Source organism: Apis mellifera, linkage group LG1, assembly GCF_003254395.2.
Source record: "Apis mellifera strain DH4 linkage group LG1, Amel_HAv3.1, whole genome shotgun sequence".
Taxonomy (NCBI): Eukaryota; Metazoa; Arthropoda; class Insecta; order Hymenoptera; family Apidae; genus Apis; species Apis mellifera.
Genome location: NC_037638.1, coordinates 4,386,118 through 4,404,307, shown reverse-complemented (window position 1 = coordinate 4,404,307; position 18,190 = coordinate 4,386,118). Strand labels below are relative to the sequence as shown.

Below are 18,190 nucleotides of genomic sequence, written 5' to 3'. Positions count from 1 at the left end.
ATAATTTTCACTAAATAATAAATTTTTAAAAATTATTCTAAATAATATTTTTAATATTTTTAAAACAGAAAATTTCACTACACATTCTAAAGATTATATTAAATATATTGAAATAAGCAATATATTTGACAAAACAGGATATAAACTATTTAAAGTTGTGTATAATTTGTGTTGGTAGTACTGAAGTAACTAGTGCAGTATTAAGCGATTTTTCGATCTTCAAACATTGAAAGTAATGTTGTTGATGTGCGTTTAGTTGTATATCTTTAATTAATCTAAAAAAATATATTTATATTTATTGAAGGAATTCAGAAACAATAAAAATATTAAAATGGATGACAAATTACGTCAAATGGAAGACGAAATGAACAGGTATAAGATAGTTATAAACATATTAGAATCTTTCTAACCTATTTGCACTATTCTTTTATTTTATCGTTTCTTTGTATATATTCACTTCTTTTTTACCTTGTAACTAATTATGTCATTTACGTTTTTAAAAGTATTGCATCGTTTGTAATTTACATAGTAAATTGTACTATGTGGCTCATTTATTATAAAGCAAATAAATTATTACAAGTTTAGATAAAGGTAACTGTATGATTAAAAATTTATGACTAAAATAGAAATCTTTTTAATTAATTACAAATTTAAACTTATTTTTAGGTTTGAAGCAGAAATTGGTGGTCAATTAGTTACACCAATAGTCAGGCCTGTTATTGGTGCAAACACATATAATCAAGTAGCTAGACAGTTAGAACAACATGAACTTCCAACACCGGTTGTTGCTGCTGCTGCAGCTAGTTTAGCTTTTCCTCCAATGATTGGATTTCCACCTCCACCTCCACCACCACCGCCACCACCTCCACCACCACCAATGCTAATTCCTCAACAAGTAGCAAGACAAGGTTAATGATTACAAAAATATTTTATATATTGTAAAACTTTTATTAATAGTGAACAGTTTATGAATAAAATATTGTTTCGTATAGGTACGGTTCCTTCTATTACAACATATTCATCACCTGCACAGATAAGTAATCCATATTTACCAAATATGGTGGATCCGTGTTTAAGTGCTACTCCAAAAACTTATGAATCTACATCAGCACCAATGATTCATCCAGAAATTATTGAACAGATTATCAATACAAAGATCCCAGAAGATGACAGCAAAAAGAAACCCAAGGTAAAAGGAGTTAGTACTGCAGCAGAATTAGCAATTAGTCAAGGAAAAGCAAGTTCCATCATGGCTAATGCTAGTGCAGAAGAAACTCATCCAAAGGGTAAAGGGAAAAAAAATAAAAAAATTGTACGAATGGCTGGTGGACAAATATGGGAAGATCCTTCTTTGCTTGAATGGGATGAAGGTTAATTATTTATTTATATCTATATTGTTCATATAATTTATTTTTAAATAAATAATAAATAAATCTTACAATTTTTTTTTATATTATAGATGATTTCAGAATATTTTGCGGAGATTTAGGAAACGATGTCACAGACGAAATGCTAGTAAGAGTTTTTGGAAAATATCCGAGTTTTCAAAAAGCAAAAGTAGTGAGAGATAAAAGAACAAACAAGACAAAAGGATTTGGATTTGTATCTTTCAAAGATCCGCAAGATTTCATCAAAGCAATGAAAGAAATGAATGGTAAGTTAATAAATAATTTTTTTATTATAATAATTTAGTTATTGATTTTATAAAAAAAAAAAATAAATCATAATTTGATAAATTTTAATATATAACGATTTTCTAAATATTATATAATTAATAATTATTCATAATTGACAAAATGAAGGAGATTTTTGATATATTAAAGACATTGAAAAATATTTAAATATTTACAGATAATGTTATTATTGTTTGTGAATATCTTAAAATTTAGAATTGCAATTTATCATGAATATATTAAAATATAACACTTATTTAAAACTATAAATAATTAAATATTTCGTATACCACAATTATGAGATCAGTATTCCTTTTGAACAGTCATATTTTAAGTAGTTAGAATTCTTATCATTTGCCAAATGGACCCCATCCATATGATATAAAAAGCTGTGGTATTATTGAATATTGTCTTCGAGTACTTCCGTTACGTACTGCAATTCGAGAATTGGAGTGCATTGTAGCTGGCGTCGTAATTTCAATTTTTCCTTGCTCTTGTTGTTGAATAGTACCTTAACATATATATATGTATATATATATACCATGTGTTTATATGTCTACGTAATAACATATTATTATTTTCTTACTGGCATGATTTCCACGAGAAGCATGTGGTTTCATATAAAGAACGGAAAAGGGCATTCCACCAGCACTCCAACTACGAGACATAACAACATCCTTCTTCGATAATCTATTTCCAGTTTTGCCACCAAATGTTGAAGTTTGATAAAATTTATTTAATGGAGCAGAAACATCACCCCACGTTTCTATTATTGTATTTGGATCTAAGTTTGAAGCTTCTCGTTCAATATCAATTCTACAATCCATAACAACAATATTATATTTTAGCATATACAGAACAATATTTATAAAATTGAAGGATCATATAAAGAATATATAAAAATTGTACTTGGACATGGATAAATTTTCAGGTATAGTGGGAATATCTTTTTGAACTTCTTGGATTGGTAACCATTCTGAACATTTTCCATTCGTAGAACACTCTGATGTGACTATGGTGTTCAATTCATTTTTCTCTAACGCATTCTTTAAATCAAGCAATGGTACTGCTTGACATATTATCCATAACATGTTCAATATGAAGACAAAGACGATTGCGGCGAACATTTTTTTTCTCTTCTTCTTCTTCTTTTCTTATGTCTCAAATATATTTTCTCGGTCGATATATATTATTTCTCGCGTTCGTTTAATGTTTTCACTTCCGTGAAACGATTCGTTAATAATACAGTGGATACAGCGGTGTGTCGTTTTTTTCTTTTTTTCGAATTCTGAAAAGTATCAAGTAAAACAATGATAAATTTTCAATGTAACACATCCGGCACACCGATGATATAAATTCAATCGATCAAAATGTGGATGATTATTCGTTGTTCACATGCCTGAGCTTTTGTTACGATCGGATGTGATCGTGTGTATTAGGCTGGTCACAAATTTTCAAATTTGACGACATCCAGTTATGCTGTTTACATTTTCGAAACATTTCTGCAATGGTTACGCACTATTTATACAACATTCCTGCTAAAGTTAGTACGGTGAATAACCAACTTGCCGATTTTAGTGACCATGGAATGAGATTGAGGTGGAGTGGCGACATTGTCTCTCGTTGACAATGAAAGAGTGGCTATGATTTAGAGGATCAAAGGATCTTTTCTCAAAAGATTGTTAATTTGTCTTTTTATTTAATATAATGCTTAGCGTTTTTTTTTTTTTTTATTTTTGTTTATCTTTATTTGTTTGGATTGGCAAAATTGAGGAAAATTATGAGATCTAAATTATGAGAATAATTTTGTAGAAAAAAAATGATTGTTATGAATTTTTTGGTGTTCAATCAATTTTAATAAAAAATATAGAATTATAGAGTAATAATTTTTGTTTAGGTATATTTTGTTATTATATAAAGCATAAAGAAAGTGAAAAAATAAATTTAGTAATTAAAAATTATTGAAAAAGATGAAAAGTGAAAATATATTAATAATTAAAATTTTACTCTTTGAGAAATTCAATATTTTATACTCACATTATTACAAGTTTTTTATTATATATATAAATGTTTTAATGATTTTCTGTCACGTTGTTACTTTATTGGAAAAGAGAAATATTGAAATTTAAAAGAAAAAAAATTTTTAATTTATTTTTTAATTTTTTTTGAAAAATAATTGAAATATTTATAAATAAATTTAAGTTTGCATTTTTCATTCTACACAATAAAAATTTTATATATTATGTATTTTAATTTAAAATTTTTAATATTTCTTATAATATTATTTATAAAATATAATTTAAAAAATTTTTGTTATTAGCAAAGGGAAATGAATTATTCTTTAATATTAATTTGCTTTGTAATTTCTTTAAAAGAGAACATTTCTTATGAAATGTTAAATTTAATTAGTATGAAATACAATTTTTCTTGTAATTATTTTAATAATTTTAGCTTATTTTAATAATTTTATTATTTTATTTATTAAAAAGATATTTCTTCTTCATATTTTAATTTCATCTGAAGAAATTATTTCATGAATTTTAGCTTTATTTTTTATCAATTAAATTTATTTAAATTAAAAAAGTTATAATTAATTTTTATTTCAACTTTCAACAAAGTATGCAATATAATTGAAATATAATTCTATGCAAATATTCCTCCAAAAAACTATAATTTAAAATTAAAAAAATTTTTCCTATAAAGTAAAAAGAAAGAAAGAAAAAAAAAAAAATAATAAAAGATTGATCGTTTTGATTCTACAAATTTAAATATTCTCTCAAAAAAACTATGAGAAAAAAAAATTTCCTTCAACTTCACACATTTAATATAAATGTGTTCCTTTAAGAAAAATCTTTAAATTGGATATCTAAAAAAAGCAAAAAAAAAAAAATAAAAAAAAAGAAACTTACCGTGGACACAGCCGTCTGTTCGTTCAGTCGATTTCTTTCGAGTTTAAAGAAATTCGTGGTATCGGCTGTTCGTATATCGCTCGTGAGTTTGGCGCGCGAATACGGAATCGTTCGAACATCCGTTACCCGTCGGGGTGATTGTGACGGAGTGTGTTTGCGACGTCGCTCGTCCCAGTACTCATTCAACAACCCCTACCAGCACCTTTCTTCCCTCTAACCCCCTCCCTCTACTTGATCGCAAACTAGCCAATCAGAATCGCCGTCTTTGGCGGACAACCGATCGTACATCGCGCCTTTTTATTCGTCATCACGATCGTCATTGTGTTGATTACCTCTTCGCGGTGGTCATCTTGGTTGCTTTCACGTCGGTTTTTTCGTAAGTTTTTCTTGACATTTTTCTTTTTATTCTCTTCTACTTCTTCTTAATATATAACGAATATATTATTCGGAGATAATTTAATGAAAATCGAAGGAATAAGGAAGAATAGTAAAATTTGGAAAAATCTATTTTGTCGTATAAATGTCTCATATGTACGATATATAATATACATAGATAGAAAGAGACATTTTTTTTTTGCTTTACTCTGTCTTCCTCGTTGTTATTATTAGCTTTTCTTTTTTTATCTCCATTCTTATTGGTCCCAAATTAATCGATTCACGGTGGTTGGTCGATCGCATTTCTCGTTCACGAGAAATTCTTTCTTCTTCCTCTCTCACATTTTGTTTCGCACGATGGATGAATCAGTGTCGTTCGTACACATTCTGATTCGCGATATATTCACGCTGGTCACACGGTGGGTGTGAATATAGCGCGAATATTTCAGTCGGATATATTTATTTTACCGGCCGAGGGACCGCGACTCGATTACAAAATAAACATATTGTCTCTGAAGCCTCTGCCGTATATTACGGGAGATACTTCCAAGCGCTCGAAACATTGGAAGGCTTAGGCTGTTTATTGGATTGAGTAACAAATTTTTGCTCGGATTTTTTTTTTCTTTTTTTTAGGAAACTCTGCATTATTAAACTTTTCACGAATTTGAACGCAATACATTTTCAAATATACACATTGTGAAATTTAATTATACATGGTATGTTATATTGCGATAAAATTTTCTCATTCGATTTATGAAATAAACGAAATAAAATACGTATATTTAATGAAATATTATATAATTATAATTTATCGTAGTTTTTATCGTGATTAATTATTATTTGAATGAAAAAAATATAAATAAGCGGACCAATCAGTAAATTCTTAACTATATGAATCATTCAGTTATCCGAACTATTCCCCTACAATAATAAATTGAATGTTATCGTTTCTATGAATAAGAATGAATCAATGATGTGTATCACTTTTTTTTTTTTTTTTTTTTTTTTTTTATCTTATCCATTATCGATTATTTTTTGGAAAATTTCTTTAATTTGAATTAATATGAATATTTATATTTATAATTTTTTTAAATTCATTTTATTATTATAACCAGAATCTTTTATATACTTTTAATTACAGTTTTATAAATTTCTAAAATGCAACATAATGTAATTTCACATTGTATCATGTATATTGCACGACAATTACACGTATTATGAGTTTTCACATATCCTCGTCCACGTCTCGTTCATTCCACTGTCCAAAATGTAACATTGCTCGATGATGAGATGATAGAAGATATTAACGTTCAAATATATCCGACCGAACTTGGCTGGTTTGGAAACTTAAATTAGAACAGTGAGTGATACCACATGCAATACCCCTCAAACATCTGTGCTTGATCACTTTTACAGTGGTGTAACTATAACTGAACCTCATAAGTGGTGGTTTGACGTTAATGTTTTCGGAATTATAAGTATTGCCCGATCATTGGATGATGATTCAATCTCTGTCAAAATATCTATGAACGTGTTGTATTTCATGAATGGATTCAATGATTCGATTTTTATTTAAATTAAATAAATTTAAAAAAAAAGAGAGAGAAGTATTTACTTTAATAAATGTAATTATAAAATCGTAATTAGATTATAAAAAGTAACAAATAAAAAAAGTTTATACTCTTATGATAAAAGATTCATTTTTTAATTTTTAACACAAAGATTATTTTTTTATTACATAATTATTTATGTTTTATTACATTGCACAATTTTCACGAAATATTTTTTTTTTTACGTTGTATAAATTAAAATTGCGAAAAAAAAAGAACTCCACGAATATGATTTTAATAAATCAAATCAACGAAATTAATTTTTCTTCGTTTTTACGAGGAGCCATAAATAATTCAATAATTTGAATTTTAATAAGAATAAGCAAGAATATTTATTGCGTCGATATAATAAATTAATTTTAATTTATCATTTTTAATTATTAAAAATAATTGTAGAAAATTTCTTTCGACCCAAATTTAAATTTATAACATTAATATTTTTAGATTAATAATTTATATCTTTATTTACAATTATTGGTATCAAAAGTTATCTTTAAACAAATATCGATCGATCGATATTAAATCAAATTTATTCAAATCGTTGCCTTTCGATTATTTAATAATTTCTGAGATACTTTGTTTTAAACTATTATCATATACGACGTTTCTTGATACAATTATTCTCGTTAAAGTGTCAAACTTTTCTTCCCACGTTAAAAATTTATGAAAAGTTTCCCGATAATAAAACGGGACACCCGGTAGATGCGCCAGCGGCAAGTGGTAACGCAAGAATTTGATCAGACACGCAACAAGTAGTTCGAACACACGTATGAGCGAATGAATGAGAAGGCTGCTTCCAAGAATTTCGATTTGTACGTGGGAATAAAAACAATGGATTTCTTCCATAATTTTCTTCAAAAATCTTCGTTTTATAAAAATTTTTTAGAGATTTTTTTTCAACGAGTAAAAAAAAAAAAAAAAATACGTACTCTGAACTTTGATATTATAAAATAGAGAGAGGAAACTAAACGTTGATTTTTATTTTTTATTTATTTATTATTTATTTCCACTTCTTGCTATTTAATTCGAAAAATCATTAATTTCTCATTTATTTATTTATTTATTCTTATTACACAGAATTATATAGTTAAAATGTTAAGTCACTGAAATGATGACCATTTGAACGGATATATGAGTGGATGTTTGAGGTACCTGGTTTGACTTCGATTTTTATCCTTGTCCCAGGTGTAACCTTGCAATCTCTTTGAGTAAGATTACACAGCTGATCGGTGACTTTATATCCTCGTTGAGATACACGTGTAATTTTAATCCTTAGAAATATCACTGTATTTGGATATATCATATTCATAAATTAAATATCGCGTGATAAAATTTCTCTAAAAATGCGTATCGAGATGAGCAACGATATATAAACATGATAAAAAAAAAATTAATCGATAGAATTACGAGAATCGAATATACGATTTGATAAGATAAAATTTAATAACGTAAAACAATCACGTTGAATTGATAATATTTTTCCATATTTTTCTTTGCAGCGTTTAATAATAATAATAATAATAATGAGAATTATAGGTTATCCATTGTAGAAACTCAATGAATTGAACAATATTTCGAGATAATTGGTTGATATTTTCAATGCTTTTGTAGGTGTGTATTTAGAGATGCATAAAAACTTCGATAATTGAAGTAAATTCGCCTCATTATTCGTGTAGTTTATTTTGTATTAATAATAATAATAATAATGTTAATTTCCGATAAATCTCATCGTAACGATATCTCGAATTTAATTTTGTTCGTAAATTTTTCTCTAATTAGAAATTACATCACGTTGTAAAAGAAAAGTGGTGAAGAATTTTATTTTCAGAACGTAATTTGATTATATTTTTTGTATATGGTGAAAAACAAGAAGAAGAAGAAAAAAGAAAATAATTCGAAATTTAATTTAAAATACGGTCTAATATTCTCGTATTACCATTTTGAATGAAAATCGGAATAAATAATCCATCATTAGTCTCGATATAGTATGCTAAGAGGTTAACCAATCACGACGAATGACGTATCGGCCATCTTGACGAATGACGTATAGATACGTCAAACGTGTACCTGGTCATCTTCACGGATGACGTACCGGTACGTCAAAGCTTCACTTTCTATTTTAAAGAGAATCATTGACGTATTCTTGAGCGAATTTAGTAACATGACTATTTTTCCATAAATTGCAATCAATTAATTACTATATCAAATGAATATATATATTTTTCTTGATATTTTGAAATATTTTTTTATAATAATCTTCGAATAAAATTGGTGTTGTGATTCACAATGAAATTTCAAATGTGACTGTACTGTGAAATAAGTATTAAAAGTTTGCTTGGTGAAATTTTCTTAAAACAAAAAAAAAAATTTCAATCAAAAATAATAAAAAATAATTGATTCCCTGGGTAAGAGATTGCAATATACGAGTTTGATTATTTATTGAATGAAAATAAGAAAAAAATAATGAAATTTTAAATTCATAACAACAGTGATCAAAATATAATTTCAGGTTAATGATTATTGAATTTAGGTTAGGTTAGATTGCAAGCATTTTTATTTATTTATTTATTTATTTATGTAATTATTTTTAATTAAAAAAGAGGAGAAATAAAGGTGAAGAAGAAAAATATCTCTTCTTGCCGTAAGAATAACTTCGATCTAATGAAATTGTTTTCTTTCAGGACGATATGTAGGCTCACGGCCCATAAAGCTACGAAAGAGTTCGTGGAAACAACGGAATTTAGAGACTGTGCGGAAAAAAGAGAAGGAGAAACAGGCGTTAATTGGTTTATTGACTGGTCGGTGACGTGACGGAGCTCCTTCATTTATTTTCTTGTTCATACATCATTTAGTTCGGATTCTCCGCTCACACGCGAGTGTTGGTTTTATTCATAAACAATTGTCATTGAGAATGTGCAATTGTACGTAAAGTATTTCTTAGCGAAAATTTGACACCTAGCGAATTGATACAATTTTTTAAGAATTCTATTTCACAGGAGTAGAGAAACGAGATCGAGCGTTGTATTTTGCAACGTAATTGACCACCATGTAAAATTATGTGCAAGTGAATAGAAATAAATTCTTATATTATATTATATTATCATTATATTAATAATGAATATGAATTTTTTCGTGATATACTTCATACAAGCTGGTTTTACTCTTTTAATTATGACTTTTAAACGTTGAGAAAACTTTGAATCTTTGAATATTTTATATGTCCTATATATATATATATATATATATATATATATATATATATTAGATTGAATTAAATATATATAGTGGTTAGCTTGACATTGTTTAAAAATATTTTTTTAATATAGCATAATAAACTTTCCAATAAAATTTTTCAATTTCATCTAAAAAGACTGTAACTCTTATAAAAAAAATAATTCTAGATAAAAATTTTAATTAATTAAAAATTAACGATATAATAAAGTTAATTAAATCTTTCGAATATAAAATATAATATATGTATATATAAAAATAAAGAAGGAAAATAAATAATAGAAGAAAGATAGAGATAGGTAAAAATATTGAAATCAGTGCCATCTTTAGAATGCCGCAAATTAAACATAAATGTAGATAAAGAGGACATATAATAGAAAAGAGATAGAAATAAGTGAGAATTGATCATTGTCGCTATCTCTTGGATATCAAAAAATATATTTCCAGAAGTACTTAACAGATGGCGTTGATAGACAATTCTTACTCTATTTCTATCCTTTTTTTTCTATTTATTCTTCTTGTCTATATTTATGTTTCATTTGCGGCACTCTGAAGATGGCGTTGATTCCCTAATTTTCATCATATCTCTGTCCTTTTCTTTATTTACTCTCTTTGTCTATACTGTTCTGCAAAATTTACATTCAAGAAATGAGTCGAAATATCTTATTAATTTTATGATTATTTTATTGATTATAAATTTTAATATGATTTATTAAATCCAATTTTTATACATCATAAATAAGTATACACATATATATTATACATTTATTTTTATTGAATCGTATAATTAATGCAAGTACGTATAGATACTTTTCAAACGAATTATTTTACTAAAATATTATATTTTTCATTATTTTATTAATAATTTATAATTTGATATTAGTATATTAAATAATATATTTAATATTATACGAATTGTATTTTAATTTATGTAATAATACATATATCATATTTCGAAATTTATTGTATACTGCATCGGTAATGTCGAAAACAACACTAAAATGGTAAGGAAGCTCTGAAGCTCCCAGAGACATGGAACAAAAAATGCATTCTTATGTTTTATCATGCTAAGCACAGAACAATTTAAATGTTCTACTAACCTCTTCTAACTATCTGTGCATGGAAGATCAGCAGAATATTTTCCATGGATTCGTTATGTTAAGCAACAACGACAGGATTTTGGAGAATATAGAAGTGAAGACACCTAGCCCTATACCTTCTTCTGCTGGTAGGAATTTTGATCTAATCCTTTTTATATCTATCGCAAATTCTCTTCTTTTCTTTATTTTCGTTTTTCTGTTGACAATTAGATCTAGACCTAATATCCAATTATGATTTTTTGATACAAAATTTAATTACAATTATTAAATGTTTTAATTTCTATTTTTTTTTTTTCAAGAAAAAAATCTCCAAATAAATAATATTATGTATAAAGTAATCAAATCTAATGATTGAAAACATCTATAATTCATTTTCTATTTCCTAACCTATGCCATTTTTCTTTCACGTCACAAATTGAAAGAATATCGATATTTTTATCGTCGATCACGATGTAATAGCAATATTTTAATAACAACGATTGAAACAATATGTAATAATGTACCTAAAGATGAAATGTAAAATAATTAAATTTTAAAAATTCTAATTGACACACACGTACACACGTAAGTATTATCTTCGTTTACAATTTTTGATATAATTAAATATATCGAAATAAAATTTTAATTTAATTAAACTTTACGAGTTTTTTTATTACTTGAAAATTATATACATTGATATTAAATTAAATTTCATTTCTTCTTATATTATCATGGATGGTCCGAAAGATATTTAACGTGAAATTTATATCTCATTTAAAGAATTTTTAAACAACCAACAAATAAACAGTGAATCAGTAACGTATCTCTGTTAGATCGTTCGATCAACGAAGACGAAGAAAACATCGTGAGGAGCGAGAGCAGTTCCGGAGGTAGTTCCCCGTCTGATCTGAGGAAACGTCTTCAACACCATCCATCGCCGAACGAAGCCGCGCGTCTCGCCAATCGCGTGATTAGCATAAGCCGTCGTCTTTCGCGGAAACGGGACTATTATTTTCACGGTACAACGAATCGAATCGAGGAGAACATTGAGAGGGAAGAGAGAGAGGAACGGGAGACCGTCTATTCGAAAAGATCGTACAGCGATCTGAAATCGAAAGACGCTCGGACACGGAGAAGGGCGAAAATTCGGTTGGAGAACGAGAGAAATCGAGCGATGGTCGTTTCGAAGCCGAACGAGATATGCCCACCTGATTTGAAGAACGATTCGAACAATGGCCAAAGGTCCGGTAGAAACTCGTTGCTCGACAATAAGATGGAAGGAATTAAGGAGGAGAATTCCGAGCAGCAAACGTCGTTTGGTATCGATGTATTGACGAGCGATCCCCAACGATACTCGCCGTTGTCGTCCAGATTGCCGAGCACCTCTGGTCTGTATCGCAACCAACAAGACGAGGGAAGCAATGATTCGTCAAGATCCAGGGGAAGCGCGTCGTTCCTTCATCTTTATTCCAGCGCCTCTTGCGAGAACTCGCCGAAAAACAGGATCGAGTTACAACCACTTTCGCCAATTTCTATAAAAAATTCGCCGCAAAACAAATACAGACCTTGCCGCGGTGTGATCCTGCAGAATCTAAGCTCGGGCAGCGAGGCCGAGTCCGGTTTTGAGGTTATGTCGGACAGGATTGGTATGAAGAAGAAGATCGACCGTCTGATCCCAATCGCGCCTCAAGAAACTGAAATTTCACTGCATTTATGCGGTAGTCCGAAAATTCAGAATATAAACAATAGCCCGTTGTCCGTACCTTTATCGTCGAGAAAATCGTCCAATTACGTCCTCGTAAAATCTTCGAGAAACGATTACATGGAAAACATCGTCGCGTCTCCCGTCTCTGGTATGAATTATATCGAAAACAAATTTCAACAACAAAGTTTAAACGATCCCCCGACATTCGCGTTGAACATGAGAAAAAATCTTTCGCGCGACAGATCTTTCTACAGAGCACTGGACACGTCGAGGAGCGATTGCAGTCAAGACATGAGGAACAGCGGAGTGGGGAAAAGCGGGGTGGACGAACCGCTGTTCTTCTCGGCGAGAGAGGAGACGATTCGCGATTACAACAGAGAGCGCTTCGAGACGAAACCGTTGCGCGAAACTTCGTTTTACCCCATCTCCCCCCGCGTCCTGCCGAATCCCGAAACTTCGAGAAACGTGACGTCATACGACCACGTGATCAATATCGAGCAAAATTTTGCAGTCGATGTGAACGCGAAGAAAAATTGCGACATTGTTTTCGGTGATCAAACGGAAATGACCACGAGTCAATACGTCGATCCCACGAATTCCAATCCCTGTGTTAATCAGACTTTCGTTTTAACCCCGCGAACTATACGATCACCGGAAATAATATTGAAAAGTCCAATAACGTACGAAAATCCTTTAGACGCGAACAAATCAGAATTTTACCCGACCAACATCACGAATACGATAGCTCTCAAGGAAGCGATATCGAAACGTATATTGAACTACGAGAGCAATAATGAGAATAAAAATTCTCAATTGCAAAACATAATACTCCCGCCGGAATTCAAGATTTGTGGTTCGAGCGAGATCCAGAGCAGAACATCGTCGTTCACGGAATTTTTCGCGGGCGATTCGACGAAATCGCGGGAGAATATATTCTCCCCGGAATTCTCCGTGAGAAACAACGAGGAAACGCGTATCCTGGACGAGGATAAGATTAACAGCGATCAAGAATTCATGAACGTCCCCACTCTCGTTCTGAACTCGCAAGAGGTCTCCTTCTCCACGTCGCCCGCAAGCAAAATTTGCTCCGAGAGACATCTGGATACGGACACGTTGATCATGGCGCTGTCAAACGCGTCCCTCGACCAGAAAGCGACTAAAGACGTTTCCGAGAACACGTGCAGCGAGTCTTGCCCGGACAGCAAAACGATCTCCAGACCGGACTCGTTCGACAATTTACAGATGGACACCAACGTCGAGTCGAGATTGAAATCCGACGAGAGTCACACGAAACTTATTACGTCGAGGACGTCTTGCAGATCGTCGTTTCTCAGCATAAGATCCAAGATACCCGTGAAAATTCCCACGGACAGAAGTAGAATGTCATTGACGAGCAAATACAGCGAGAGCGAGAAACGAACGTTCAGCCAGAGAACAAATTTGAACGATTCGAGCAGGCAAACGTTCGGCAGTAACACGTCGTCGCCTGAAGGTTATCGATACGAGTCCGAGAGAAGCAACGAGACGTGCAAATCGCACGAGAGCTCCCCGTACGCGAAAAGTTACGAGGATATCAGGAACAGTGGCGAGGTTACGTACAGACGCGTGAACACGACGGATACGATGGAGCAAGAGAAATATTCCGATTCGAATTATGAGAAAAGTGAAAGGGAGAAAGAGAGGTTAGGAAACGTGGAAAAATCGACTTTGACGTTAGAAGCTGTCCCGTCCAAAACTTGTTTATCTCTGCCGTGCGAGCCGGGCAAGGAAAATAAGGAGGGGAAAGAAGGGGATCAGAATGCTTTCGTGAAATCTAGTGTTAATCGTAATGTGACGAGGGGTGATGGATTCCGATTGACCGATTCCGCGGAGAATTCGAGAAAATCTGAGAAGAGCGTTAAATCGAAGTGCGTGGGTGAGATTTCTTCGAACGACGACTCGGATAGCTCGTCGTCGCGCGATTACAGTGTTCAAAAATCGGTTAAAGGGATCGAAGTGTACGACGAATCGTGTAATTTCATTTCATCAAGGATCGGCCCGTCAGACTCGTCGACAAGTTATCGAAACAAGCACGTGAACGTATACGAGGGGGAAATTTTCGAGAAGATAGTGGAGAGTAGGAAACCGCCGAATTTGTTCGAGAATCAGATAGGGGACGGTGGCCACGAGATACTTATGGAAGATCCGGATAAATTGAAATACGAATCGTTGAACGCCTCGCCGGACGACGAGGAGGTGATCAAAACGGAGATGAATATCGAGAGGGAGAATTACAAGCCGCAACGATTTTCTTTGGAGAAATTGGCAGCCGAACAATTCCGAAGAACGATGAATTCGGAACAGACAAAAATTATCCAATCGGACACCGCCACGTTCTTCCCGAACGACAAGTTTTGCGAGATGCCGCAATTCATACTCTCGTGTTCCTCATCGACGCCTAAATTGCGCCACGACAAGTCGAAAGAGTCGCCACGTTTCAAGAAGAAGAGCCAGGACAGATTCCCTTTCACGATTTCGGAAAAAACCAGCATCGCCTCGATGAAGTTCAAGGTCCCCGGCCGACTCGGCAATTTGGACGAGGACGCGGAGAACAAAGGCTATACGCTGGACATGCATCCGAGCATAACTAGATTGGCAGGCTCTGGATTCGAGGATTCACCCACGGAGATAATCAGTTACGTGGCGCAGACCGAGTTGGAGAATCGTTACGGTAAATCGTCCGGGATGAAGGGATTGGTGAAGAAATTTTCGGCCAGGTGGAAAAAGCAAAAAAAATGCGAAGAGGAGGAAGAGGCGGATGGGAAAACGACCAGTATCATATACAAAAATCGGGATTATCGGGAAGAAAGAGAGAGTTCGGTGGACAGTTGTTCGGAATCGTCCTCGTTGCAGGAATTCAAGATATACGAGAGTTTGGAGGAGAAATTGTGTAAACCTGAGCCCAACCCGGACTCTCCGGACGAGAAATCGTCGGTGATTCGCGACGATCATCCGTTCATGGGTGAATGTTCTAAAAATGTGTCGACAAGCACTGAAAATCCTTGTAGACGGTACGATCGCGATGATTTGTGGGTTCAAGATCTCAAAGATTCGAATTCTAGCCGTGAAGAGCAAAAGAAGAACGAGGAAACGTCGAGAAAAATGGATGGAACGAAAACGAAGAATCCTTATTCGGTGTTCTTTGTTAAAAGCACACAAGTAACACCGCAAACTTCAGCCAGGCCGTTCGTCTCGGAAAGCGTAAAGAAAAAGCAACACATTTTGACACAGAAAAAGTCGAATCGTGTAAAGTTTCATAACAGTTCATTGGTCATCGTTCCGAAACGATCGAACGAAAATGTGCACGAGAAATCCAAAAATAGAAATTCCGAACGTAACAAAAAAAAAGATATGGAAAGTGGATGTTTTTGCTTGCGATTTTATCGAATGATTATACCGGGGTCGTTTGGATCGATTTCTAAGTATCGGTCGAAAACGAATGATAATTCGCCGTCGATAAAGAAGAGATCTCCTGTATCGTTGCAAAGAAAAAAGGGTTGACGCTCTCATCTGTCGTTTCCTGATACAATACGAATATTTGTTTCATCTTTTATAACTACATATGTACATAAATGATTAACAAATGGTTGAAAATTAATTTCGGGATCTTTTGCTTTACCTTTTTCTATATGTTTTTTTGTTTGTACATATACATCTGCGATAAATACTGCGCATTTGATAATTATGTCAACGTATTTAAACAATTCAAGTCTCTTCATGAGACTTATACATACATATATGTATCTTCGTGTTATATTAAAGAAAAAAAAAATGTGTCTTCATTTTTTTAAAACTAAAATTATGAATAACTGCCAAGAAATTGTACATCGAAAATCAATAATATGAGTGATAAATAGGAATATTAATATCGTCGTTCATGTTCTTTATTTATACGTCGTTCATACATATCTCATTTATTCTCAATAATAGTGTTGCACGCTTACTTCCATCTTTTTTTTTTTTTTTTTTAATTTTTTTTTTTTTAATTTTTTTTTCCATTTCGCTTTCGCTTTTTTTTTTTTTTTTTTTTTGCATACGAGTGAGTCTTTGCTGAAGATGCGCATTTACCGAATTTATCGCCTTAATAAAACGTTTTCTTTCGCTACGCTTTCTTTAACTTATTATCGTTATTATCGTTACCATTATAGAAAAAATAAGTCTTTAAATAATCACATAAGAGTTGTCGAGCCGTCGAGGATCGTGAGGAAAAAGGAGGGTAGGTAGGGGGAAAAGAGAGAACGTGTTTGTATACATACATGCATGCATACGTGTATTTTGTCAACACACATGTAAACGATTTGTAATGTATATGTAATCATGGTGTATGTATATGTTCGAATGATAATCGTGTACGTTGTGTCGTACATATACATATATATATGTACGAGTATGTGTGTTAAGTATTCAAGGATGTAGGTAACATGTTTTCCGAAATAACAGAGTTTGGTTGGCTCTATATTCGTATTTTCGTTTACCAGCTCCCTCGAAATAACGATGATATCGCTCTAAGCCTAGAAAAAATCTATCTACCGAGAAGACCAGTCGTTTTCGTTTTAAAACTATATATATATATATATGTGTGTGTATGTGTGTGTGTATGTGTGGGTGTACGTGTGTGTGATGTGTGTGTGTATATATATATAGTTTTATATATATATATATATACGAGGTACGCGTTACGCGTTATTCCGCTATACGGCCGGGAGGAGCTTTAATCGATTCGATGAAGGGAGGTGGTCAACGACCACCGAGAGAGACCAGCGAAAAGGAGTATAAAGAAAATCAACATTAAAGGCAACGCGTTTCCGCAATCTGCCTCGAGAGTACATTCTTTCTTTCCTTCTTTGTTTTTTTTGCTTTTTTCTAATGTTTCTAAAAAGGGAAAGGAAGCTCTCAGTTCTCGTGCTATATCCCTTACATGTTCATGTGCGTATACAACTAATCGGTATGCATGGTGTAGTCTTATAGTATTTTTATCTACCGTAAAAGGACTATATCCAAATACTTGGTTAATTTACCATAATTGATCAACAAATATGAAAAAGAAAAAAAAAATATCATTTGATACGATCTAAAAAAAAAAGAAAAAAGAAACTGAAATGGACCATATAAGATCAATAACTACGAAAAAAAAAAATACATATATATGTATATAATCTAAAAAAAAATTAAAATAATAACAACTAAAAATTAACAGTCGCCCATTTGCGAACAATCAAAATTTGTTTCGCTTCAAACGACCATTCGAACGTGATTAACGTTATACTCTTACATCGTGCTAATTATTATAACATTTAGTAAATTCCTATACGATGTTGAGCAACCGATTATCTCAGTTTACAAAAAATATATCTATTAAGTATTTGTCATTTTTTATCATTGATGAAATATAAGCCACGTGACATAGATCAATCGTGCTAAAAATTTAAGAGAACAGAAAATTGGTTACAAAAAAAACAAAAGAGAGACGAGCTTTGCTTTCTTCCTTTCTCTTTTAGAAACTTCGAGAAACTATATATATATATATATACCTATATATATATATATATATATATATATATTGATTCTA

At 31.8% G+C, this 18,190-nt stretch overlaps 2 protein-coding genes across 3 annotated transcripts; one reads left to right on the top strand and one right to left on the bottom strand.

The window, feature by feature from the left end:
• Positions 1-206: 206 nt before the first annotated feature.
• LOC408620 (RNA-binding protein 42) lies at positions 207-9,664 on the top strand. Of its 2 annotated transcripts, XR_409249.3 has the most exons (6): positions 207-372; positions 667-908; positions 993-1,370; positions 1,460-1,654; positions 9,249-9,488; positions 9,564-9,664. XR_409249.3 is itself a non-coding variant. In XM_392161.7 (5 exons), the coding sequence occupies exons 1-5, from the start codon at positions 332-334 to the stop codon at positions 9,371-9,373; spliced, it is 981 nt and encodes a 326-aa protein (XP_392161.2). In that variant the 5' UTR covers positions 207-331; the 3' UTR covers positions 9,374-9,664. The 2 variants fall into 2 exon arrangements, 1 of the variants encoding a protein (XP_392161.2); XM_392161.7 differs by having other exon boundaries at positions 9,249-9,664.
• LOC102653658 lies at positions 1,725-4,944 on the bottom strand. The gene is made up of 4 exons (XM_006561914.3): positions 4,583-4,944; positions 2,583-2,961; positions 2,260-2,489; positions 1,725-2,184 (listed from the first exon to the last, which is right to left on the bottom strand). Exons 2-4 carry the CDS (start codon positions 2,798-2,800, stop codon positions 2,024-2,026), a joined length of 609 nt encoding a protein of 202 aa, XP_006561977.1. The 5' UTR covers positions 2,801-2,961; positions 4,583-4,944; the 3' UTR covers positions 1,725-2,023.
• Positions 9,665-18,190: the final 8,526 nt, after the last annotated feature.